The 26,585-nt window shown below is 44.0% G+C and overlaps 2 protein-coding genes and 1 long non-coding RNA gene across 10 annotated transcripts in view; 1 reads left to right on the forward strand and 2 right to left on the reverse strand.

Annotated features, from left to right (window-relative positions):
• Nucleotides 1-26,585, forward strand: part of LOC135906556 (uncharacterized) — a 40,324-nt gene that overhangs the window by 11,546 nt on the left and 2,193 nt on the right. Inside the window, exons 3-4 of the mRNA XM_070524925.1 lie at nt 444-559; nt 1,172-1,356. Coding sequence (XP_070381026.1) covers nt 444-559; nt 1,172-1,356 — 301 coding nt within the window. The remainder of the gene's footprint in view (nt 1-443; nt 560-1,171; nt 1,357-26,585) is intronic.
• LOC139049461 (uncharacterized) lies at nt 2,168-3,429 on the reverse strand. Its single transcript, XR_011508322.1, has 3 exons — nt 3,271-3,429; nt 3,138-3,189; nt 2,168-2,244 (listed from the first exon to the last, which is right to left on the reverse strand). It is a non-coding gene; the product is annotated as an uncharacterized lncRNA (long non-coding RNA).
• LOC135906555 (uncharacterized) lies at nt 13,669-24,753 on the reverse strand. 8 transcript variants are annotated; one of them, XR_010565770.2, is made up of 9 exons: nt 24,299-24,750; nt 24,116-24,200; nt 22,328-22,392; nt 21,768-21,905; nt 19,943-20,018; nt 19,188-19,321; nt 16,508-16,625; nt 16,329-16,413; nt 13,669-15,325 (listed from the first exon to the last, which is right to left on the reverse strand). XR_010565770.2 is itself a non-coding variant. In XM_065438007.2 (8 exons), the coding sequence occupies exons 1-7, from the start codon at nt 24,299-24,301 to the stop codon at nt 16,359-16,361; spliced, it is 540 nt and encodes a 179-aa protein (XP_065294079.1). In that variant the 5' UTR covers nt 24,302-24,753; the 3' UTR covers nt 13,669-15,325; nt 16,329-16,358. The 8 variants fall into 8 exon arrangements, 2 of the variants coding, with proteins under 2 accessions (XP_065294079.1, XP_070380871.1); XR_011508230.1 differs by lacking the exon at nt 13,669-15,325 and adding an exon at nt 15,869-16,119; XM_065438007.2 differs by lacking the exon at nt 19,188-19,321 and having other exon boundaries at nt 24,299-24,753.

Raw genomic sequence — 26,585 nt, forward strand, 5'->3', positions numbered from 1 at the left:
CTAATTTCACCCCCATCGGTATGCGGCCGCCGCGGCTGGGATTTGATCCTGCAACATCACTAATAGCGGCAAATATCCAAGCATGAATAGTCAGTGATTATATCTGCTCTTGTTGCCTGGATGCGGTAGACTTCATGTAAATATGAAGTGTTCCCTCAATGTCACAAAGTTTTGTTTTGTTGTGTGTCAACACTGCCCACCAGTAAACTTTCTTTCAAGATGTAATTTGAGGCTTGTCTTGCAGCAGATGCAAGGCAAACAGTATACGTATATGCATTGCCTGCAGTATTAAAAGTAGTACTAATTGCGAACTGTAGTTCGGTGACGCAAGCAGCCATGAATATTTGAATAGATATAAGTGCTTTCATAGTTTGCATCTTCTAACCAAGTGACCAAACAAAAACTTCAAGTTATATGTGACTATTTTCTATTTCTTCTTGCAGTGGTCATTGTATCGACGGCTCGCATGGTGTACCACGTCAAGCGACGTGGAGTGGTCCCGTACTTCTCCTACATCGGCGTTCCTTGTCCATCTTTCCGGAGCCCCTCCAACAAGAACGTGAGCCTACTTTTCTTTCGGCTATTAAAATATATGCCCCAGAAAAATAGCACCACTGAAAGCTAACAGAACACCAGATCACAGGCAGCCGTTGCACAAGCTACAAATGAGCACGATGGACGCGTGCTATATTTTGGGGACAATCATAACACCCACGTTCACCTTTGTCATTCATTATTTTGCTTGTACTTGACTTTCATTAGGTGTGTGTAAGTAGTAATTTTGAAAACCAAATCAAATACAAATGGAATAGTGTCATAAGCGAAAGTAATTGAATGTAGAATACTTTTCCAATAGTTATCAAATGAGAAACTTCCATTTTCACCATTAATATGAAGCGGTCTTCACATCCCAATGTATTCACGACGCTACTAAATTTGAGCGAACAGTGTGCATCTCTTGAATTGCAGGTGATTAAAAGCACAAATAAAGCAATAGGAGCACATAGGCAGTTTATTCGCATACTGAGGACTCATCGATGAGTTCGAAGGATAGCAGTATAGAACAAGAAAAGGCGGAAGGAAAGCGGGAAGAAGGGACGAGACACATTAAAGAGGCTAAAGTAAAATAATAATGCATAAAGAATTTTACACTATACCTTCCACACTGCAGTGGACCTGGTTACGCTGTGCAACCTGTCACCAGAGGCGATGTTGGAGTGCAGGCAGCGAGTTCAGAAATGGGTCGAGGTGATCCAGTGCCCACAACGGGACACTCTCCCACCCGGGTCCTCCGGACAGTACGCCCATGGACGTCTACAGGGCGGAATTCTTTGAACAAACGATGGCCCTGTGAATGTAAGTGCGTGATCTTATAATCAAAAACTACCTATGGTCTCCCGATCTCTGATCTTAGGAAAACCCTTGTTAGCTTTTCCGTAAAACCTACCTTCCTCAACGATTTGCATGATCTTGTATAGACAATCTATAAACAATTGTCAATTGCGTTTTTTGTGTGAAAAAGACGTTACGTTGCTACACACCAGCGTCAGCACTAGGGTGATGAAGACTGCTACTTATTTCAGTCACCGAGGGACACTTGTCTGCATCAATGTGCCATCAGACCACTCAGGCAACCACGTTCACATACCATAGTCTTATCCCAGTTTCAAATTGCGAGTGCATCTCGAGCCATGGCCAATAAATATTTGAAGTGTACTCCTTTAGTTTATCAAGTACTTGCTTATATTCTGAAGCGCATGAACAAACGGAATTTTGAATCCAAGTGGAATGTAACACTTCGCCGAAACAAATGACTCAATTCGAGAATCTGGTATTCAAAATTTCTTTAAATGTTTGATTACGATCAAATGAAACAGGGTAATAATAATGTTGGAGCCAGACTTTCATAAAGAATGCCCCATGCCTGCGGTACACTGAAGATTTGAATAGCCATTTACAAGCCAACCACATTTGGTTGCGAGCTAACTTTTTGCTCATACATGATATGCCTTCTTGAACAGACGTCCTGTCAAATCTAATTTGCGGAGATTTTGTTTTCACGATGAAATTAATCAAGCTTCACTGACATATCCTCCTTCACAACAGCAATCCGCTACAGCAAAATGTACTTCAGCAAAATTTAAAACAGTGAACAAGGATTGTGCTTACTTAGTCTCCTAGGAAGCGGAACTTGGCCTGGTTGTCCGTACCCGCGTAGTTTGAACCGAAGACTACGGAGATGCCCTGCATGAAACAGTAGCAAGTATTTATCTATCCAATTCATGGTGTTTTCCAAAAAACGGCATGAGCTGTGTTCGCGTGTAAAAGGCAGAAGTAATTCCCGAAGACATGTGAGCACTATTTCACACAGCCTCATGCTCGCTTAATTGTAAAATGGCAGCCGAGCCGAAATCAACCCTCGATATTGATTCCTGCTACATCGCCCGTCATTTCAGAGAGGACAATGTTGAAATACATAGTAATGGCAGAAATCAAGGCGCCCGAAAAGAACGAACACAGACGCCGAAGTTTCATATGTTAAACAACTTGCCCTATTTGTCTTTTTGATAGAGAAATCGTGATAGAAAAAAATGTTTTGCCACCTGTTATTCCTTAACGCATGCGTGATCTTCTGATCAGCAGCTTAGCAGACAAGAAACAGCTGGCCACCAGGTCCACAGAGTGCGCAACAAAGCTTCACACCGCTAAAATAGCTGGCCAACAGGTCAGCAGGGTGGGCGTCCAGATACCAGGTCGCTAGATGAGCTGGCCACTAGATCCACAGGGCAGGGATCAAGACACCAGACGTCTAGTACAGCTGGGTACCACATCTGCAATGTGGCCATAATTACACCAGACTGCTAGAACACCTGGCCACCAGGTCAGCAGGGCGAGCATAGAGATACCACGTCAGTAGATCAGCCGGCCACCTAATTCACAGGGCAGGTATCAGGCTGTTAGAACAGTTCAGGTCCGCAGGGAGGGCATCGAGTTTCCAGGTCACTAGATCAGCGGGGGGTGGGGGGGGGCGGCGTAGAAATACCACGTCGATAAATCAGATGGCCACCATATTCACAGGATTGGTTTCAAGACAACAGGATGCTAGATTTTAGGTGATAAATAAATCAACCGCTTACCTCCAGATCAGCATGGCGGGCATACATAGCACGTCGGTAGATCAGCTGGCCACTTGATGAACAGGATAGGTATTAATAAACCAGGCTGCTAGAACAGTTGACCACCGGGTCAACAGGGCAGGCATTGAGTTACCAGGTTGCTATATCAGCTGTCCTCCATCCAGTTCGACAGAGCGGGGATCAAGGCACCAGGATTTTAGAACAGCTGGCCACTAGATTCGCTCCATTGTGCTACCATTGTGACACCATTGTGCTAGGAGGCCTGGCCATCATGTCCACAGGGCAGGCAGCAAGACACTGTGCCACTGAAACAGCCCTGTCAAATAGGTTCATTGAAATGCGGGGCCTATCTAGTGGCACAGATCCCTGTGATATAAAGTTTGTGAACAGGGATGAAGTACCTCAGACAGGCTGGCCAACGTTTCGATAGGAGGACCTATCTTCGTCAAAGGCGGCCTCGTCATCCTCGGCATGTTAGTTTTAAAGGGTTAGTGCAGTGACGTCACGTGCGGGTGTTGTGGCTGGCGGCTGGTTTTAAAGAGAGAGATTACAAGAGGGAACAGGCGCTGTCGTCCGACGTCTGTGAGCCTCATTCTCAAGACGACGGGACAAGAGCGTGAGAGTGGGCATACGGGGAGAAAAGAAAAGAAATAGAAGCAGAAAAATAAAAAAGCGAAAAAAAGGGGAAAAAAAGGGGGGGGGCAAGGCAGCACCAAGACACAAAAAGGGGGGGGGGGAGTGAAAGAAAAAGAAAGAGAAAAATGAAATTTTAAGAAATACGGGGCCTTGGGAGCGTGTTGGGGATGCGAAAGGTTAGGAGGTATTCAGGGGGAGTCGGCGGCATGTTTTTGAGGCATTAGAAGGGCCGGTCAAGCGGTCTGTGCGCGAGGCGCGAGTAACACAAGAGACAGAAAAGAAGGAGAAAACCCAGACACACACACACACACTCAAAAAAAGCATGAGTTGAAAGTGGCTTGAGTAGCATAGTAGTAATAGGTCGAGTAATTTTGAAATAGTTAAGGTGGCGACGAGGAGTCTGCGGTGCAATGTATGGGGTGACTGAAAGGCAGCGGCATGGTCTTTCAAGGGGCACTGCCCCACGCGCTTAACATAGGTGTCGTTACGGCGGCATCCAGAAGGCGATATTCTGGCTTGAGGCGCCGAAGAAGGCATATTGACTTCGGAATGTGTTGTCCAGGTGGTTTCAAGAAAAAAAAAGATTAAAAAAAGGGGGGGGGGAGGGGGAAGGGGGGGGCGAAATCGGTATAACAAACAGGAGGATGACGCGTGCAGAAGCGGGCGGGGGCAAGTGTACATGGAAGAAGGGGATCGTACAGTTGGTATAGACGTAAAAACCTGAATGAGTACATTAAATTTAGTAGGCAAAAAAAAATTTTTTTTTCTTTTCTCGAAATGGAAGAGTAGGTGAGGTTAAGAATTAAAGTTGGCTGGTGGCCTAATGTATTTTGTGTATTGGTTGATGATATGAGAGTTTCAGATTTAAGTTACAGCTTTTAAAGATTCTAAGTTGCCGCGTGCCAAATTAATTCCTGTCGGGTGTAGGCAATTAAACTTGTGTATGAGGTATGATTCCCTATACTTCCTTTCGCGAGGGGAACGGAAATTTGTTTGTAGTATATAGAGCCTTGCTTTGTCAAACATATGTCCATGTTCATTAAAGTGGCTGGCTACTGCTTTGGGTAAATTGTGTTTTGTGTCCGCGCGGTGACCATTGAGTCTTGTATTGATTTGTTGTCCAGTCTCACCTATGTATTGTTTGCTACAAGCGGCGCATTCTAGACAGTAGACTACGTTGCTTGATGTGCAGGTGAAAGCCGAAGTTACCTTGTGTGTGTAATTCGACGCTGTACTTTTTACTGTAGTAGTGGATTGAATGTGTTTGCATGTAGAGCACCTGGGGCGGCCACAGGGATTGGTTCCCAACTTCTTCTTTTTCTGTAGTTTGGCGTGAACAAGAACATCTTTAAAATTAGTGTTGCGTCTGTAGGCCACTCTGGGAGGCACGGGAAAAATCTTCTTAAGTTTCTGGTTGCTGGTGAGAATCTGGTAGTATTTACTTAGGATGTTATTCACGTTTGGGAGTGCGTTTGAGAATTTAGTAGTAAGAAGAGGCGTTGTTGTTCTTGTGATCCTCGGGCGGGGCTTGAGGACCTCGGCTCGATCAAGTTTGGTTGCAGCGATGTAAGCTGTTTGAAGCTCACTGTTTGGGTGGTTCCTGTTTGATAGCGTTTCTTTAAGGTGATCGAGTCTACCTATGTAGTCTTGGTTTTCAACGCAAATGCGACGTAGTCGTGTGGCTTGGCCTTTAAAGATGCCTTGTTTGCAGTGTCTGGGATGGTGGCTGGTATATTCTAGGTACTGTTGTTTGTCGAAAGGTTTCCTATACAGCGTTGTCTTTAGTTCACCATTGTCAATGTATATTGTTGTGTCCAGAAAGTTTATGCGCTCAGTTGAGGATTCTGATGTGAATTTTATTGTTGGGTGAACAGAATTCAGAAAGGCTACATATTTATCTAGACTGTCTTGACCGTGTCCCCAGATTATGAGTATGTCGTCTATGTATCGTAGGTATGTGTGGGGCTTGGTAGTGCAGCGCGATAGGAAATTTGTTTCTAGAATCCCCATAAATATGTTCGCGTAGGTTGGTGCAAAAGGCGTACCCACGCTTGTACCATGTATCTGTAGGTAGTAACTCTCTTCAAATTCGAAGTAGTTATGTGTTAGAACTAATTCAAGGAGAGACAGGTAGACTTCAGTAGAGTGTTGTGCACTGTGTTTAGACAGCGTTTGTTTTATCGAGGATAAACCATCAGGGATTGGAATGTTGGTGTACAGCGCCGTGACGTCTAGTGTTGCGAGAATTGTGTTGTGGGGTAGTGTGCCTTTAGTATTAATGTCTTCAATAATTCTCAGCAGGTGGGGCGTATCTTGTACAAATGACGGAAGTGCTTTTGGCAAATCACCAAGGTAGTGGTTAAGGAATGTGGAGATGCTCTCTGTCGGGGTGTTGTTGTTTGATACTATCGGACGGCCTGGGATAATAGCAGTGTATAGTTCAGAGGATGGAATTTTATGAATTTTCGGAAGGAGGTAGAAACGTCCGGCAGTTTTGTTGTTTGGTTTAAGAAATTTGTATTCTGATGGTGTTATCAATTCATCAGCCAAAAGTGATTTCAGCCTGTTGGTAATTGTCACTGTGTAGGACAATGTCGGATCGTTATCTAGTTTGCGGTAATGTTCTGGGTTGTTTAGTTGTCTGTAAGCCTCGTGCTTGTATTTTTCTATTGGCCAAATGACTATACTTCCACCCTTATCTGCTTCCTTAATAACAATGTCATTCCGGCAGCTCAGATTTGAAATGATATGACTCTCCGACGCAGTTATGTTTTTAGGTCGCTTAGATGTCTTGGATTGGCTTATAATTTCTTTAGTGATAGTTTTAAGGTATATGTCAAGTTCTATGGCTTGTTCTGGTTCGGGAGTCCAAGTGGATTGGGCTCTAAGTGGTGTCGTCCCGGTGTCTGGTGTGTCTGCAAAAAAGTGTCGGATACGCATTCGTCAGGAGAATTCCGAGAGGTCCTTGTGAAGCTCGAATTCATTTATTGTGTTGTTCGTGGGGCAAAAGTTTAAGCCCTTGCTGAGTACGGCTATTTCTTTTTGACTTAATGTTTTGGAAATGTCTATAACATTGGAGCGGTTTAGTTCTGTGGAAATTTCCTTCCTGTCTGGTGCTTCTAAGCTCGAGGTCCCTCTTGTCTGGGTGTGGTGGCTGTTTGGCTGGAAGGTTGTTTTTTGATTAAAATTTGCTTTTTTCCTTTGTTTTTGAACCAATTTTCTAGATTGTTTTTCGCCGTAATGTTCTAAATCTCTCTTCTCATCTGGTGTCAGGGTTATGTTCCTAAGCCTGTGGTTAAAAGTTTCGATTTGCTCTTCGCAGTGTTCTTTGAGGATATTTAAAAGTGAAAGTGAGGCATTATGTAATGTTGTTTGCCAGTTTGCGCGATGGTGTGGTGGGAGTGTTCCTAGAGCTGGTACAGCCTTGAGTGTTAGGCCTTTAGGAATTATATTTTTCTCTGTGCAGCTTGTGTAGGGTTTCAGATGGGAGGTGTAGCTCACATGGTTTTTGGTAAGTTTTCTAGCCTGTAGGAATTCGGTACTACGTGGCATTGAACAGTTATTGATTTGCGATGTCTGTCATTTACTTGTCTTCTTGCGGGCAGATTTGCGTGGGGTGTTTTTCTGTTTGGCCGGTTTATTATCGTATGCCTGGCTTAATTCGATCTCGGTCTCTGTTTGAGTTTGTGTATGTGCAGGCAGGCGTGTGGGGGTCTGTGTGTAGACTTCGGTGGTGGGTTTTCTGTTGTCTGCTGCCATTGTGTCTGTTTGCATGGTGGTTGATGTCATTATTGGTGTTATGTGTGCCTTCTGGTTCTTTTCACATTCCAATGTCTGTGTTCCAACTGTTCTTGTGTTGACTGTTTCACTTGTGCAGTGGCTTGCTTCACATTGCACTGTCTGTATTCCCTGTGTTCTAGAAGTGACTGTCGCAGTTGTATTGTTCGCGGTTGCACGTTCCGCAGAGTTGGTGGAGGTGGTATTTGAGGTGGAATTTAAAAAAGTTTTTCTGTACTTGTCCTTAATAAAGGACTTGATGTGTTGGGAAACTAGCTCTATTCCACTGCGGTTCAAGTGGAAACCATCCCAAGCTAGGTGTTCGTGTGGTGCTTCGTGTATTTCTGCGTGGTGCATGGTGTCAACATTGTTATGGACGTTTTCTAAGTTGAAAATTAGTGAGTTTAGCTTGTTAATCTCCTCATTGTGTTTCATGAGTGCATTAGTTTGGTAGATTAGTGGGCGGTGTTTGTTTTGTAGGCGGGGAGCGACAGTCGTTATGGTTATATGTGCGTTTGGGCGAGCGGCTTGAATGGTTCTTATTACGTCGCTCATGGACTCTATCGTGTCCGCGGCGCTTTGTGTTCTTAGGTTGTTTGTACCTACATTGATAATAAAGTGTGTGGTGTTAACTGGCGTATCACATACTAGCGGTAGAATATCTGATGTTTGTGCCCCACTAAGGTGTTTTATGTATGGCGCGTGTGGGCCTGGTGGAAAATGTTCCTTCAGGTATCTGTACTGGCTGTCTCCAAGGACTGCTACATGGGCAAAGGATAACAAGGGGCACTTACCCTGTTCCGTCATCGTCAGCTGTCATGGAAGTCCAAAAACAAGAAAGGGGCTGGCAGATGGGATGGCACACTGTGATATAAAGTTTGTGAACAGGGATGAAGTACAGACCCCTGTAGTTACACAAGTTGGTATCAAGAATATTTACTGAAGCTCTGTAACTACTTATAACATAACTAAATTCTGGCGTTTTGCATGCCGAAACCACGATAAGATTATGAGGCGGGCCGTAGTGGAGGACTACGGAATTATTATGACCACACGGGGTTCTCAAAGGACGCCCAATGCATGGTACACGGCCGTTTTTTGCATTATGGCTCCATAGAAATGCGGCCACCGCGGCCGGGATTTGATCCAACGCTTTACGGCTTAGGAGCATCACGTCAAAACCAAAAATCCACCAGTGCGCTTAATGGCACCTAACCGGTGACCAAAATTAGTGTAAAAGAGGTTCACTAAAGGGCGGCACATGCAGAGTGACCCAGAATGGCGTAAAAGAAGTTCATTGAGGTGCGACACATACCATCTCATATCGGTTACCCAAGTTTGTCCGAAGGTTGGTTTATAACCCTGCTCCCTCAGGATAGTAGACCGATGCTTGACTCCTTAGGTCATGAAGTACCCCTAACCCAAGTTGGCATGCAACAGGTTTACTAACAACAAGCAAATCAATGGACAGAGAAAAAATACCGCAAACGGGATGAATTTCCCAAGGAGTGATAAAGGCAATAATTAGAAGGGGCAATTGTGACACACTAGAGTGCACAGAATTGCAATATTGTCGTGTTAAGGCTTTGCGTCGCTTGGTTACTTTTTAGCATACTTGGTATTGATTCTGTTTAGCTCAATTAGTCGTTATAAATAGAAAATGAATCTGGGCCCCCATTCATCACAGTAATTTACTCTCAATTCTTGTTCTCTTGTTTGACAAAGTTCGGCTTCATTTAATGATAAGGCACTTAATGATAAGGCATTTAATGATAACAGTCACGAGTAGCACCGCTACGACGAATGAACTTGCGTTACCGTCATTGAAGTTGCGGTATAATATTTCAATGAAGTCGAGGATTAACAGGGATGTCGTAGTGGGTAGCTCTGGACTGATTGTTACCAGTCATGTTAAAGTCCGGGGTTAAAGTCCTTTCTTTGGAGGTTAGCGATACAGCGCTGGCGGATGGGTGGTATTTTTCCTCTAGGAAAGCCGTGCGTCGTGAAGGACTGATAACACAGGCAGTATTTATGTAGCAGTGACCACACAGATTGAGTCTATTCCTTAACGGGCGAGTAAATATTTTTGCAACGAACTTCCACACACGCCTTCCCTCCATCGTTCCACATTTTGCACCATGAATCGAGTACAGTGAGCTAGCGAGCACCCAGTTGCATTTCTGACAGCTGACCGCCCAGTAGCAGGACAGAAGCAGTGACGGTTTTGAATTCGTGCGCTTTCGCTGAGGGAACGTGCTGTGTGCGGCCGAAAGCGCCATCTCGTTCGTCTAGAGCAAACTGCTTTGCGAAAAGGGTCGATACGTCAAGGAAGCGAAGCAGATAGAGAAGACAGATTTCGCTGCTGGTATTGCGAAGTGGGAAATGTAGCCATTTAAGCGGCGCGCACGGAAAAGTAACACAAGGCGATCCTTTGCTCATTAACATTTTTGGGACAGCAGCGGCCACGTACTTGATGTGAACGACGTGGATGCTCTATTTTCCGATTAACTTTCACTTGTCAGACGGCCATCATTTTCTACTTTCTTCGTACCGTGTCGTTCATGAGCTACTTCATTGGTTAAGTTACAAATCACCCAGTTTGTAATTTGTGGTAGTGATATTATTAGTAAAATAATAGCGGCGTTGCTAGTTATAAGCTTTTATTCGAATAATCTTTAAAATTGAAAAATTAGGAAATCTACAATAATAGCGTCTCCTTAACACTTCATTGCTAAAAATTACAAGGAGCATTGGCGTACTCGATTTTAGTGTGTCTGAAATTGTTTTATAGGCAATTGGCAGTGCGAAAAGCAGTTGAAAGGTTAGAACGAAATACGTCGCGTCTTCGAGGCGCTCACCTTGTCCGCCTGACTCGTCCAGTCGGCCACCGTGTTGTCTTGATGCTTGGCCCGGTGATAACACATGAAACGTCAGCATCGCCTTTGCCCGACAGATGCGTGCAGGAAACGACCACGTCGATCTCGCTCGGTTCGTTTTCGGCACGAATGAAAAAAAATAAAAGAAAGATGAAAGAGATGAGGACACAGAACCTTGACTTCCTTCTATACACCATCAGATAGCGAGACAGATTCAGAAACGCTTTCAGCTGTATACTCGCACTGAAAATGATCGCCCAAGAAATGTGACCACCCAAGATGTTCCTCCCAAGTCTCTGGCTATCCGCGCTTCGATGATATTTACTCACCTACGTAATCCCATATACAGCAACGGCAGCTTATATGCAAGGGTACTGGCCGTGGTGCTTTCTCGCAAGACGTTATTATGGTGATGGACAGTAAAACAAACGCATGAAAACGCGAGTGAAGCACACGAACATAGCGCTAACCCCGAAGATATCAATCATTCTGGAAGGGGCGAGGATAAGTATTATGTATCATGAGAGGGAAAAATCAAAACGGAGAAATGAAGCGCGAAATTGTAGGTTCTACAGAAGGGCCTAGGCCATTCATACCATGATGCAGCAATTATTGAGGTGACAGCATATGTGACCCGATGTGATACTTACGCATGACAAAGTTCACCGCAATATGTCTTTTACGGCATGGAATTAGTGGTAAAAGGAAGTTCGCAAACTTCCTTAAAGCCGTAGAAACTTCTCGTTGACTACGGCCAAGCGCTTCTAATACAAGTATTTCGTATCTCAATGCAACAAGTATTGTTAGCAATTTCGTGCCTATTTTTTTGGTCTTGTTACGTCATTGGCCTCGAGCTCCACCACTGGAAAAGCTGGCGCCACCGTCGGCGTGACGTGCTAGGAGGGATCACGTGGACATAGCGGCCGCGTCGGCTGCTTCGGGCGCGCCGAAGCGAGCTGAAAACGAGCTTAAATTCCCTCGTACGCTGCGGTTTTCATTTAGCGGCGAAATTTTCCCGCTTCAAGTGTCTCCTTTGCAACGCTTGAAAGCACTACAATAGGTAATGGCTGCCTTTGAAGGCGCGCGACATGGTAGGCTACTGCTCGGTGCCGCAGGGCCGGACGCACGTAATGGAGGCCGGTGTCAGCCTTATTCGCACGTAGCCGCAGGACAAGTAGCTGTGTGAAGCTTGGCTCGCAAAACAAAACCGGCAAACAGTCATCGGATACAACTCGGGTATGCAGCAAGCACAGACGCGAGGAAGATTTCTGCTACGGCGCCCGGTCTGCGATGTTCTGAAAACGCGCACTGAGACGCTCGCCCGAGTCCGCTGCCCGACTAATGTCATGACGATTTAGTCTATGAACTTGTCGATACTATAGATACTGGCAAGTTCAGTGGAGTGGAAAGGCAGCGGTAAGAAGCACATTTAAAGAAAGCATGGCATATGGTCATGTTTGTGTTATGAATTAATGCACTGGATTACAAAAAAGGAGCAGCGGGAAATTGCACGCTGAGAACGCCGATAAACATACAGTGCGACGCAACTCGAGAAATAGTATTGAAAGAACAAAGAATTTAGAAAAAAAAAGATTGAATTGTCGCGACGGCACATCACAGTCCCGTAGGCGTCGAACTCTGTACAATGAAATTATTTTTGAACAGCTCTGATAGCGCCCACGCAACAATGGTTGCTTGTATACTGTCAAATGCTCATATTCTGCGGCCTTAAGCTAATGGCACGGTGCGAAAACGCGCGCGCGGAGTAAGCGAAACAGTGCGCGGACAAGCATGCAGACGCGCAGTCAGTCACTGCGAATCTGCGCGATCGCTGCATTGAGGCTTCATTCTATTACGCTCCATTTAGTTATACAAACACTATAAGAACATATTTCACATAGTTTGCTCTCAGCGTTTACCTACCTTTTACGCAAGAAGCCGGTTCGGGAGACTCCATCGCGGCGACCGTGTGCAGTGGCGTTCACTGTACGTATTCGGTAAAGAGATAGCGGCTGTAAACGATTGTGTGCTTTCAGTTTGCCCAAGATTATTATTTAGACAGTAAGAAACTTCCCTCGTTTCGAAAGTACACACATAAATGTCCGGGAGAGCTCGCGCGTGGTGTTTTCAGTGAGCGCTGACAGCAAAACCTATGAGGAGCGCACCACGTGATCCCTCATACTACGCCAGCGAGGCGCTTCCGATAGAGGGCGACTCCGTAACTCCTCGCCGCCAATACTCTCCCCATGTAATGGACATAACAGAGACCTGGCTGCATAATGGCATGTTTGACTATGAATTTAGCCCATCCGGCTATGTAGCAATATGGTATGACCGACAAGTGGCAAAGGTGGCAGTGTTACGCTGCTTATTCACTCAGACTTAAAATTTTCTGTGCTCCCTGACATACCTAATGTTGAAGTTGCTTGGTGTAAGCTCTATTTAAACATACCGTCTACATATCTTGGTGTATGCTATCGCATGCCAGGCTCCTCATTAGAAGTTTTACAGAAGCTTAGCATGTCCAGGCAGGGACACGACTTAGGCACCTCAGACTGTGTTCATGAGGGATCTCAACGCACTGGTTAATGAGGGGCAAACCAATAGTTGCACAGGTCATAACCCTTCTATTTCTAGGGAACGTCTTCCTCTTTCATTATCCTATGGTCTTACTCAAAACGTAGAAGTTTCAACGTGCCATAACTCTCTCCTAGACCTCGTTTTTCTCAGTTTTCAGCTCGTCCAAACTGGTTTTCAGTGTGATATCCTCAGCAGTTTTTATGATCATAAAGCTGTGCATGTCTCACTTCCATATTCATTGATTGAACTGCAGTATACTATTACACAGTTTTTCGAGTTCATTCGAGCTGATGACAGATCTATAACCGACCCTTTAGCCTCCAAGCACTTAGTCTACATGATAACGTTAACACATTGGTCGATGCATTTGAGTGCATCATTAAAACTATGCACTGATAATTTTGTTCCCCTTAAGACTAAAAAGTGAGAATCCTAAGATTGCATGGACGAATCGCAGCATACTGCAAACATCACGTCGTATTCGTCGTCTGCGCCGACTCAAAAAGGCCTGTAATCCTGACAGTATCGTGCGCCTTAACACTGCTAAGGAAGAATCGCAAATGCAAACAAAATGCAAACAGCTAAAAACTTTTATTTTCAGGTTGAACTAACAGGATTATTAGCTGTGCATACATTCAACACAATAGTTTCCCGGGCACAGATGTACAAATACCTTGTCAATATTTACAAGGTAGGTATTACAAGGTAGGTTACAGCGTATTGATCACATCACATATATAGCACCAAAAAAATTTGGTTACTTAGGACGAACATTATCTAAATCGCCAAAATATACTAAATTACCAACGTATAAAGCACTCATTCGCCCTGTATTAGACGCTTCATGTACGCTTCATGCATCTGGAACCCACATAAAGTGTGCGACTGTAATAAAATTGAATCTGTACAAAGGAGGGCTGGTTCGTTGCATTTGTCATCGCTACGACAGTGATTTCTCGTGGTAGTCTGCAATGAATTCGTTCAATTTATCTCTTTTATATTATTATTATTATTATTATTATTATTATTATTATTATTATTGAAACATACAAACACACAAAGCAAACAGGGAGGGAGCAAGCTAACTGCCACGGGGAGGGGCACAACGCCTGCCTACTCTGTCTATTCTATAATCTATAACTGGGGCACAATTAATAGTTCAAACAAGCATGCTAAGATTGTTTATTGTCAATGCTAAAGGCAGCGGTACACGTTCACAATTTTCGCGCAGGTCAGGTGTCAGGTGGCCTTCATGCTCCCAGTCACTGAGTTTGCAACATATAGAAGCACAGGTAGCCACTTATTTAATGGAATTAAAAGCAAAATCGAACCAATTTTTCCCGTCGTGTTCAGCGTGCCGCTCAAAGCAGGTAGAACGAAGCTTCAGACAACGATATTTATGCTAGGCTATTTCAGACAACGATGTTTATGCTAGGCTATTTATTTTTGTGCTGTAGTTGCGTGCAGTGCTGCTTGGCGTGTTTTACGCTATACGTGTATAGTCTGCGTTCGATGATTTCAGCTAAAATTAAAAGAAACATGAAAAGTACTCGGCAAAGATGAAGTGTCAGAAAGAAGGTGCTACAATGTTGTCCCATTCTGTTCATAATACATTGGCGAGAGGCAAGTAGTGCTAAAGTTAGGTCAAAATTTTCAGCACATATCGTCTGTTCTTTATATTTCAGCAGCACATTTAGCGTTCAGGTGCGGCCATAAAAAGCTTTTGACACAAGTGGAGAACTCGCTAGGAACGTTATGGAGACAACAGTGCTTACAAGGACTTCTTCAAACATTGCGTCAATAAACGAAGAAAATAAATTAAAATATCATCATCATCATCATCATTATCATCATCATTATCAGTCTGGTTACGCCCACTGCAGGGCAAAGGCCTCTCCCATACTTCTCCATCTACCCTGGTCATGTACTAATCATGGCCATGCCGTGCCTGCAAACTTCTTAATCTCATCCGCCCACCTAACTTTCTGCCGCCCCTTCTACGCTTCAATTCCCTTGGAATCCAGTCCGTAACCCTTAATGACCATCGGTTATCTTCCCTCCTCATTACATGTCCTGCCCATGCCCATTTCTTTTTCTTGATTTCAACTAAGATGTCATTAACTCGCGTTTGTTCCCTCACCCAATCTACTCTTTCCTTATCCCTTAACGTTACACCCATCATTCGTCTTTCCATAGCTCGTTGCGTCGTCCGCACTTTAAGTAGAACCCTTTTCGTAAGCCTCCAAGTTTCTGCACCGTACGTGAGCAAGCCCAATTCATGCTCACAGATCCTTCGAAGCTGCGATTTACGGTTTCATCCTGTAAAGCAAAAATATCAGTTTATGTATTCAAACATGGAAAAGAGGTTGCAAGGAGATGAAAACATCAATTGAGTAACAGAAGTGAGGGTAGAAAGCTTCAGCTTAGATGAATTGTTTCAATAAGCAGACACATTTGTGATTACCATTACTAAGACAAGTTCCTACACCGAGGTTTCCCTTGCTCGTTGACTGTTGATTGGCTAAATATTAAACCAAATTGACTAATCTGCTAGCGCACTTCACAAACTTTTTGGGAACACACTGACCAGGTTTGTCATCTGCTGTTTGAAGAGGAAGAAAAATTGCGTATAGCGATTTGTGAAGTTTATGAAATGTGGAGTTGGCCAGTTGTATGAGCTTGCTTTTTCTAGCGTTTTACTGTGCACGTCTAACCTAGTTATTTATTTTATGCTAACTGCTCATGAACCATCTAAGTGTGACTGCCAGTGATGCAGTCACCATGAAAGGTAATTTCCTCAAAACTGCATTGAGCGCTCTTGATCGTTTTAATTTTTTGGTATTTTTATGTAATAAATTATCGTTCTAACAGAGCATTTGGTACTGAAGTAAGGCATGGTGTTGGGCTAGTGAGCTCATAGATTCAGAAAAATTTTAAACTGCACTCCCGTTCCCGTACTGTCTTCCTCGCGCCGTTTGAAATTTTACTGAGACACGTGATAGCTGGTGGTATTGCCCGCCAAGTTGATTTGCAAAGAGCAGATGACAGCGTTTGTGCGTTAGGAAGTACGAGCTTGCAATCTTGTTCTCTTCTGGTTGCCATGGTTCTGATGACTAGAAAAAAGAACAAGTTGGGGATCAACGTGTTACTTCTCCGTTTGTCATAAAACAGCCTTAAAAGCAAGTAAGCTTTATGCCAAATTTTAGAATTTCCACTCTGTACGAAACAAAACTGTAGACTGCTGCTTTCATAACAAGGCTCACACGCCTCTGTCTGGTAAAATTGCAAACATTCCATGGCGAGGTACATAGCTCAAGAGGACCTGTTGTCATTGTGGTGTCCATTGAGCGTCTTATGATTTGACATGGGCAGCTTGCACACCAATCATCTCTCTATCGTCAGTATTCCTGAAAAGAGAATGAAACCATGACAAACATACAAGCAATCACAAGCAAACATACAAGCAAATCACGGCTCTGGGCTAAGTGTTCAGAAACATACTTTGGGAGAATTGTGGCCCTTGTTGTTACTTCCAGTGACGACACATTCGCTGTTAACTTGTACGTCCAGAGACAATTAAGTCCAAAGAGGTGAAAGAATATATGCAGCGTCTTGAAGGCTGGAGTCGGAAGAAAAAGGCTCAATTACAATGGTGCAAGTTTGGGGGAGTTTGGGATTCATGGGTGACTAAGAACAATGCACAAAATGCTCGATGAAAGAAAAGCCCAAATACGCACGCAACACTGTTTTGCGTGTGCTTTTCTTTTAAAGGTGTCCATATGTCGGCTGTGCTTAGTCAGGCCTCGATTAGATGACAATTGTTTCTGGGAGATACTAGTAATATTCTATTATGTGTCAAATGTAATAAATGTAACTCTGTGACCATAAGTACATTCGCCACTAATGTGCAGTGAATTCATCGCGGTGCAACATTTATGCAGAAACGGCCAAGACTATTATTTATGCTGTATTCCATGTTGGGAATCTAAGCTATGTGGTAAAATAAAAGCATCATTTGAATTTCCTTTGAAGAGCAATAATTATACATTATTTACCGCTTCTAAGAAATGACTACAGGAATCTGCTTTATCCGCCTCGCACGTAAAAAAATTCCAAGTTAAAAACGAAGCACTGCGTTTCACTCACCGCTGCACACGCCCGAAGGCTGCAAGGTTAATCTACTTTGTTGGGTAGTCTCCAAACAGACTGTGGTCGGTTCCAGCGATGAATTTTCATTCTAGCGAGCACTTTTTCTTTTTCGAGCAACCTGCCATAATGCGGCCAGACGCGGCAGATCAATAACGATCAAAGTCGTGCAGCTGGTATACCAGTGAAACGCCGCAGCTGATAAAATTCGCCACCATTAAACACTTTAACTTAGTGGCGGCTATCGAATTTTGGGCGCATGAACTGACTGATACATTATTTTTACCAAAAGAAAAACGAGCCTGCATGATGCTGCTGAAAAGAAACGACCACTCCATTCGCAAACGCGACCGCCGTACAGCTTGAATCGATAAACGGCCCGGAATGCAATCGATACCAATGGGCTGCTGCTTATCGCACGTCAGCGAAGTTAAAAAAACTTTTATTCAAGTAATAAAGCACATAATTTAATAGCAGAACTCCAACAAAATCAATGACCTACTTATTTTGTAAAAAGTTGTATGTTAACTACGGTTGTCGGTTTTTAGATGGACATTAATGGATCAAATATTTAGCCGCGTTGAAGGCCACCAGCAGAGAAAGTACGAATCAACGTATACGACTAAATTACAGCAGCTCCACTTACGCACTTCATGCTAGAACGCGCCACGGTTGATGTTTTGCCTTCTGTGGCAATCACTGGAACTTGAGTGTGCGGGGCGTGATATGAGGACGATGTGATGACTATGATGTCAGTGCATGACTGCTCAAGTGCTGTGCCGAAACCCCCCCAGAATATTGCCAATGCACGCGAAAAGCAGGAATGAGCGAACGCACCAGTGGGCCAACTAATGAATAACTGAAAGAGAGAACTAAGGAACGAGCTAATGAACAAACTAATGAACGAACTAATGAACGAACTAATGAACAAATTAATGCACAGATTAATGAACAAATTAATGAACAAGTTTACGAACGAACAAACTGACGAAAGAACAACTGAACAAACTAATGAATGACTGAGCGAACTAATGAACGAACTAATGAACGACTGAACGAACTAACAAATGACTTACCGAACTAATGATCGACTGAATGACCAAAGCAGAGAAGGAATCAATGAATGAATGAGCTTTTTCCTTGGCGAGTCCGAGCTCCGACCACTAAGCATTCACGAAAACGGGTGAAAGAGGAAAACAAAGCTACTCGCTTAAAGCTGCAACCACAAACATTCTACAGCGTACGCTCTTCCACCACTGCTTAAGCATCATCATCAATGACGACGCAAGCGCTGTAGAAATTTAGAGTGTCAGTTAATTAGTCATGCCACCAATGACATAGACATCGTCACGTCGTCATGTCAACGTCGTTGTGTCGTAATCTTGTCGTTGTCGTGCACAGCATGTCGCTATAGCTTATTATTATTATTATTATTATTATTATCACTGCCGCCCACAGTAGAGAGAGAAGGGAAGAAGGAAAGGCAGGGAGGTTAACCAGACTGAGTTCAGTTTGCTACCCTACACGTGGGGAGGGATATGGGGAGTGAAAGAGAGAGAGAGAGAAAACTTAGGTGTATGATGTCCATAGTCGGGCACTCAAGTCAATTCTAAATAAAACGTGACGAGACAAGTGTACGCAGGATTCCCGAAATCCACAAATAGAACTGAACATACGACAGAAGGTACACATCGCACACGAAGTTTCAGGGATCGTCCACAAAGAAACAGGCACAGGCGCAAACAACACATCATACGATACACTGGTCTCACTAATTGTGCAGCGTGGGCAACGCAATCTCGATTGTTCAAACTTATAACCTAGTGCGTTGACGAATGCTGAAGAAACTCTTCTTTCCCATAATGATAAGATCGCTCTTTGGACACTGTGGGACAAGCAGCAAGTCACGCTGCCACAACAAACGAGGGTACATGGCCGTCCGTGACTATCCACGCACATCTGCCGAATTGAACCTTCTTCAAATTACATGTGCCTCACTGTGTCCAGATTTCACGCGATAACAAATGTGTCCTACCTCTCTGCACACACCTGTCACCAGCATTGTTCCCTCGACAAGCATCGCACATTGTCTTCGCTCTCGTGACACCACCGTACACACATCTTCACTGTGCATCCGTCTGATTCGGTGTTCGTATTTCGGAGTGGCTTCTAAACGGTGTAGTAAACAAATACAAAAATTGCATGAGGTGCAGGTTGTGACTTTTACTCTGAAGTATATTCACGAAATTGATCGTCGCATAGGATCCAACTCATTGCATAGTCAGAGCTTTATTATCAAATGTAATATAGCTAACGGCATATGCGGACACTTAGTCGAAGAAATTCTCTTCGAAGAAATTCCGACAGTGGCGCTGAATCGACATAAGTTGTGTTGTGCATAATTTATTGTTCTTAGCGTATCTTTGATTAGTCGTTTTTTTTCCACCAATGGTACCCCGACAAAAAACAAGAACAGGGCGATACGTCGGTATATTTAAAGCTGCCTGCAATAGTCCTTGGAAGCACTTCCAACTAGTTTTGAGTTGCGTTTCGGAATAAGGAATGAACAAGTTATATCTTCGATTCATTTATATCAGTCAGTAGCGTGCTGCATTGAAGTGGTAGCTCAGTGCATTTGTTTAACGGTTATACGTCCCCTTCGAGAACGAAAAAAAGAAAGTGATATTCAGAAAAAAATTTGCCCCAGGCACATATCTCGTGGATGCTACACGAAGAGTTCGTTTAGTGTAACTACCTGTCTTTGAATGGAGCAGCAAGAAATGCTCTCACCTTGTCTGCTGGGAAGCGGCAAACTGGCCCGGCTTGTCCATCCCCCCGTTGTTTGCATCATGAGCCACGGAAAAGTCTTACATGCACGAGAAACCAACATTCTTTCAGTCACGCAAATAGGTGAGCACTCTTTCGCGTGACCACATGCACCGACATATGGCAAAATGGCAGCCAAGGTGAGAGCAACCCGCAATATCAATGCTGGCTACATCACCGTTCAAGGACAAGGAAATTGCCGAAATCAAACGGCGTGACAAGAATGAAGCCAAGTACGCAGATGTGTATGACGTTAGCTTACCAATACACTCAGTGTGCCGTTCTGACAAAGAAATTGCGCTAGTAAAAGAGAAAGAAACAATCGTTCTCCACCTGTGATTCTGCAACGTGCACGTGACCTTGTGACGTTAAACAATGACATGACAGCAGAAGTGAAGACAGAGTTACCGCAAGCTACTAACAGAAAGCCCATACTGCACACAAAGTAAAGCTTCAAGGATCGTCCTCAAGAAAAACAGGCACGGTCAAAAACAACGTGGTACAAATTCACTCTTAATGCAGCATGCACAACGAAAACTCGGTTGCTCCTAATTTTAACATAGTGCATTCAAGAAAGCCGAAGAAATTCTTTCCCAGAATGGTAAGATCGCTCTTCAAAGATACTCAGAGACATAAGCACGTAGCTGCAACAGCAGAGTGTAGATGACCGTCGGTGACCGCCTACGCAGAGCTGCCGAACAACGCTTTCTTTCAAGATTACAGTTGCTTTGAATACTCGTGACTACAGATGCGTTGGAGTTCTGTGGTGCGTACACTTGTCAACAGCTTTATTCCGTCAACAAGCATCGCACATCGCCTTCGTCCTTGTGACATCTCGCACTGTGTGTTTACTGATTAGGTGTTTGCATTACGGAATAGGTTATGAACAATGCAGTGCACAATTATAAAATTGTCCGAGGTGACGGTTGTGCATAAAACTGCATAAATTTACTCGGTGCCTCGGATGAAATTAAACAGTTGCACTAATCATCGTTGGTTGTATGTCATTCATATATAAATCTTCGCTTCAAATAGATTCCAGAACGTGTCTTGGACCTGCATAAAATTTTTTTCGACGTAATTTTATCGTTCCTTGCATGACCCTGATTCGGCATGTTTTCCACCGATGGTGCAACGGCCTAAACCAGCAATATGATAAAAGGTTGGAAAACGTAAAGCTGCCTGTAATAGTCCTTGAATGCACCTTTAGCAAATTTTGAATTGCGTTTCGGAATATGGAATGAACAGATTACGTTTTCAGCGCGCCGACATCAAATTCGGCGACGTGCTGCCGTGAACTGGCCGGTGTAGTGCATATTATGCGTTGCATATTGCAATCACTCAGTTCAGCCCTTGGGCGCGGCCGCGCAGCCACCATTGAGGGTATGAGCCATTGTTCATTGCTGCGCGTCTCATATGTGGGTCTATTCTCTTTTTAGTTTGCTATGTTTGTTATTAAGTTGCTTCTATTTTTATGCGTTGCATGTTGCAATCACTCAGTTCAGCCCTTGGGCGCGGCCGGGCAGCCACCATTGACCCTTAGCGCAACCACGCGACGTGACGTCATGACAGCCGGAGGAAAAGCTGGGCCCCAACTCGCGCAATATGCAACGCATTCTTGGCTTAACCAAGCTAAGCCTGGCCATTTTTTCTAACTGTTGATACGCGTATGCTTCGAGAACAGGGAAAGGAACGTGTTTTAAAACAAAAAGGCATGCATCACATGGCCGCTACAGAAAAAGTTAATTCAGCGTAATTACTTCAAATCAACGGAAACAATTGTGCTCACCTTGTCACCGGGGAAGCGGAATTTTGCTCGGTTGTTCGTCACCCCGTTGTTCGAACCACGAGCCACGGAGAAATCCTTCATGCACGAGCAGCCAGCATTCTTTCTGTCAAATATTGGCGCCTTCGAAAAGGTTGCGACCTGAGGGCACAAGCCAAAATTATTCACGAAAACAGGTGAAAACTCTTGCGCTCAGTCACCTGCACCAACTAATGTCAACATGGCAGCCAACGCTAAAGCAAGCCGCGTTATCAGTGCCGACTGCCTCACCTGCTACTGTGGCAAAAGCAACGTTTAAGTACGAGGAAGTGGGCGAAGTTATGCAGCGTGATAGTAACGAATTTACTTTTTTCCACACAACGACGTCAAATTCTGTAGCGCGGTGCACTGGACTGGCAACTAGCATACATTAGTCTAACGGTTGGTATGCCTACTTCACAAGCAGGCAAAAGAAAACGTCTTACAGCAAAAAAAAAAAGGGATGCAAGGCAGATCGCATAGCTGTTCCGTGAAATGTAGATTGTGTGAAACTATTTCAAAAGACTTGTAAGAATTGGTCTCACCTCGTCTGCTGAGAAACGTAGCTTGATCCGGCTGTCCATCCCCGCGCTGTTCGAACTACGAACCACTGGAATGTCGCGCAAAAATGAGCAGCCAGCATTCTTTCAGTCACTCTGTGGTGCCTTTAAAAAGCGGCGTGAGATGTAGCTTGAAACCACCAGCTAAATGCATTCACGAGATCAGGTTAGCGCACTTGCACGCAGCCACATACACCGGCATATGGTAAAATTGCCGCCAAGCTAAAAGCAAGCCGCGATATCAGTGCAGGCAACGTCCAGTGCAAAGAAAATGCCGAAATCAAAGAGCCATCGGAATTAGGAGCCACTTAAGGCTGTCTTCTTAAAACGAAGACATGCTCGCGGGCCTTACTTCTGTGTCAGCCGCAGTCAACTTTATATCTGCCTGACGCAATTCGCGCGGCAAACGCTTCTTATCAATGGTGCCAATGTGCCCTACAGTTGTGCTCTCGTGCACGTCGTAGCGCATGAGATTTGGCTGTGCAATTATCTCGTAAAGATGAGCCTTAATTAATCCTGTAATGCCCAACGTATCCTTGTACTAGACGACGAGTTTCAGAGCTCAAAATTAAATTTATGCAAATGAACCTAATTCATACCCTACACTAGCGTCTTTAGTACGCTGGGACGACGTATCAACTGTGAATGGCATTAAAGAATAATTACTGAATAAATCATTACTATACTGAAGCTTTCACTAAAACAACATATTAATCTGCTTCTTTTTGTACAAATGTACTTTCCATGAATACTCTGTTTAGCGCAAAACGACAGAGCCAAGAAAGACGACAGGACAAGGCGCTTTCTTGTCTGTCGTTTTGCGCTAAACAAAGTATTCATGGATTCGCGCCAACTAGCCCGCCCACGCATTGTACTTTCCATGGCCAGAAAAAGAAAGGAAAACAAGTTGCTATTATTTTCTTTTTCCTTAATATGGGTTTCGTCATTATGGGGTTAATTTAACGGCAAGACATTGCTTGTATATGATACGTTGTTGGGGAGTAACTAATTTACAAAATTTAACTTCTCATTATATAATTGCTGTTTAAGTGACTCTAAGGGGAAGTTGTAATTTCGGAATAAAGGCAAGCCAGTGCTTAAAGTGTAACAGTTAATTAGAAGCACTGTGTCTTGCAATGTTTCGCGAAATGCGGGCTTTAACATACGCGACGACATCCACTGCTGCCCCAGCAACTTTTCCACAGTGTCTATTTACGCTGGCTGCGGTAACGCATTCACTGCAACAGCAAAGTATTTCTCTGCACGTACCAATTCTCGAAGCTGGCGCGAGCCACACAATTTCTGGCAGAGAATAGCGCTTTCACTCGTTGGTGACATCAACTCTGAAGTTACAACGCGCATTATGAAATAAATCCTTATTAGTTAAATTTAGTTTCTCTGGTTCTGTTCCTTGAGTCAAATGAAGAAGTTATTCAACTCTCGGAATATGCTTCCATTGCTTTGAATTGCAGTGTAGCTTTGGTATCAACAATAATTGCCTAAATTAGTATTTCCACCACTTCTGTGAAGTTCGGCCAGTAATAATTATTCTTTCGGGAACCGCTGTTTCTCTATTTATTTTTTATCATTATTACGAATCTGAGGCAGACGTCACCGAACAACACGGAAATAAGGCAGCCAACAATTGTTAGTTGACAAATACACTAAGCAGTTTCTTGCGTTTGTTTTTTCGGTAACGTACCGTCCCTTCTGCCTCGCATTTCACTCCAGGCTCATTTGAGCAGTCCTCAAACTTTAACTCAGTAGACATACCTAGTACGTTCAAAAAATTTACAAATGCTTGCAGCCACAGGGCTCCCCGAAACTGACAGGCGTAGGTTGCACCGGGCTCGTATTCCTGCGTCGAATAGATTAACAACTGGTGAAGTTAGCAACTTCATTATAAGAAGTGAGACACCGTAAAAATTAAGGAAAAAATACTGAAATGCTACTCACCATCTATGTCTGTTTCCGCCTATGGCCAGTAGTGCTCAGGTCCTTCCACAAACGCCGGCTCGAATCCACAGCTTTTCTAAAGCTCGTTTCTTCTTGCGCTGATACTGCCGATTTGTCTTCTCGTAAAACATCGTTAAAACACACAAATACCCATAAAGAAAGACAGTGCTTACATCCCTGAAGACAAGGTTACGGGCCAACGCCCTCCGCTGTTCGAACGCCATTTCCAAACTGAGGGGACGGAAGTTGTCAAGCAAACCCAACTTCCGGCAAGCTTGCTCAAAAAAAAAAGTAAATAACTACTGGGCGGACTTTAAGCTTCAAAACGCCATCTGGTCATGAGGCACGTCGTAGCGGAGGTCCCCACATTAATTTTTACCCCCATCGACGTGCATGCAATGCACGGAATACACGAACATTCTTACATTCCGCCCACATCGAAAGGCAGCTTCCGCAGTCAGAATCGAACCCCCGACCTTGTGCACAGCAGCGCAGCATCTTAACCACTGTGCTGCCGCGGCTACCGCGTTTGCGGATTTGTTTGCTAGGAATAGCATTCCTGGATGCTTTTCTGTTGGGGTGATTATGTTAACAGTACTAATTACTGTCATTATGGCACAGAAGCAAACAAAGCACACACAAACGCTCACAAACGTGCCCCGAGGTCGTAATATCAACGCCATACTCCGCACAAACGATTTGAGGTCACTTGGTAAATTACGCTCCTGCAATAAAAAAAGAGAAGAGAAAGAAACGCTATTTGTGTAAGAGGTAGCCTGGTAAGCCAGAGAAGACCAAAAGACGTTCACGGACCAATCGCCATGACGACACGTCTTTTTAATGGCACGTGCTCCGGCTTAGTTAACTTTCCATCGGTGTTTATGGATTACATTGCATTCTGAAAGAGCGAAAGGGTAATCTCAGCAAGCTTTAGCAACCTTTAGTGAGCCGAGAGGGCCCAAAGAGCGAAACGATATGTTGAAATCTGTGACGTCACTCTGAAGAGCGACCCTGTGGCACGAAATCTGAAAAAAAAACATTAATAAATGAAATTCGAGCTTCATTTTCTCTTCTAGAGATAGAACCTAACACCGCAAGGTAAATAAAATATCGTTTTTACGAATACCTTCTTCGTTCAAACTTGCTTATAACGCTGGCTTTTAGCCCCCCTTTAAACAGACCTTTACGGTACGTCAGAGAGACAGTATCATTAAATCTCTAGGCGGCGTGTTTTTAGTTACTGAAAATGAGCTTTGAATAAAATAACGTTTTTAATGATATGCAGCCTGCGTAATTATACGAAAAAGTTAGAAGCTCGTAGGTTTCGAACCATGTTCCTACGAAACACCAGCGAGGAACGTTCTCACAGCGATACGAAAGCGAACGCCGATAACGCATTTAGCATCGCTGGTATATACGGTCGCTTTCTTCTTGTTTACAAAAGGTATTTCGAGGCATAGCCGTAACCTGGATTTCAGAGGTTTAACAGTGGATGGATTTTCGCAGCAAGTTCACCATTCTCGCAATGCCAAGTGCACTTTTTAAATTCTCAACCCAGTACAATGCGTTCCAATAGCGTATCCGTGACCTTCTGGTCCGCAAGGGAACGGTGGTACCACTGCACTACCAAAGCGGATGAAAGAAGCCGTGCTTACTTAGGCTTTTCCGTGACACTGAACGATTGGCTTAGGCGCTGATACGCTGCAAGGAAAAATTAAGAGGGAGGCTTCCGATTTTGTAATGCTTTTTATTGACGTGTTGCAAGGAGACGTAGACGAACAAGTACGGCGCAGGTGACTTCTTCGCTCTTGAATACAACACACAGTTGCATCATGCAACACATAAGAATTGACATGCACTTACCACGAGCTTGCGTCATCACATACAAGTCAAAATAGCACGACGACATTACAAAGACACCCTTAAAGCAATAATGCGAACAACGGTATCCCATAAGAAACTCGCAAGCAATGATGTCAGTTAATTTAGACCACCTGAGGCCGAACGAAAACACGGATCCGTGTGTTTTCGCTATGGCCCCAAACCGAATGCGGCCCGCATAGTTGGCAATAGAACCTGCTACCTCGTGCTCAGCAGAAGCCGCATGATTGAAGAAAATGTTTGCTAGTAAAGGCTATACTGAGCTGGAGGGGTTATTTATCAGCATGGAACCTCACAAAGTGGCGTCTTCAATGAGTTGTCGGCAATATCGTAACCGGGCGTTTTATTACACACTCAGTTTTATTTCCTGCTTTCATGAGTACCGTGTACGGCTTAGCTGCTATCC

The sequence above is a fragment of the Dermacentor albipictus genome, chromosome 9 (genome assembly GCF_038994185.2).
Source record: "Dermacentor albipictus isolate Rhodes 1998 colony chromosome 9, USDA_Dalb.pri_finalv2, whole genome shotgun sequence".
In the NCBI taxonomy this organism is placed as follows: domain Eukaryota; kingdom Metazoa; phylum Arthropoda; class Arachnida; order Ixodida; family Ixodidae; genus Dermacentor; species Dermacentor albipictus.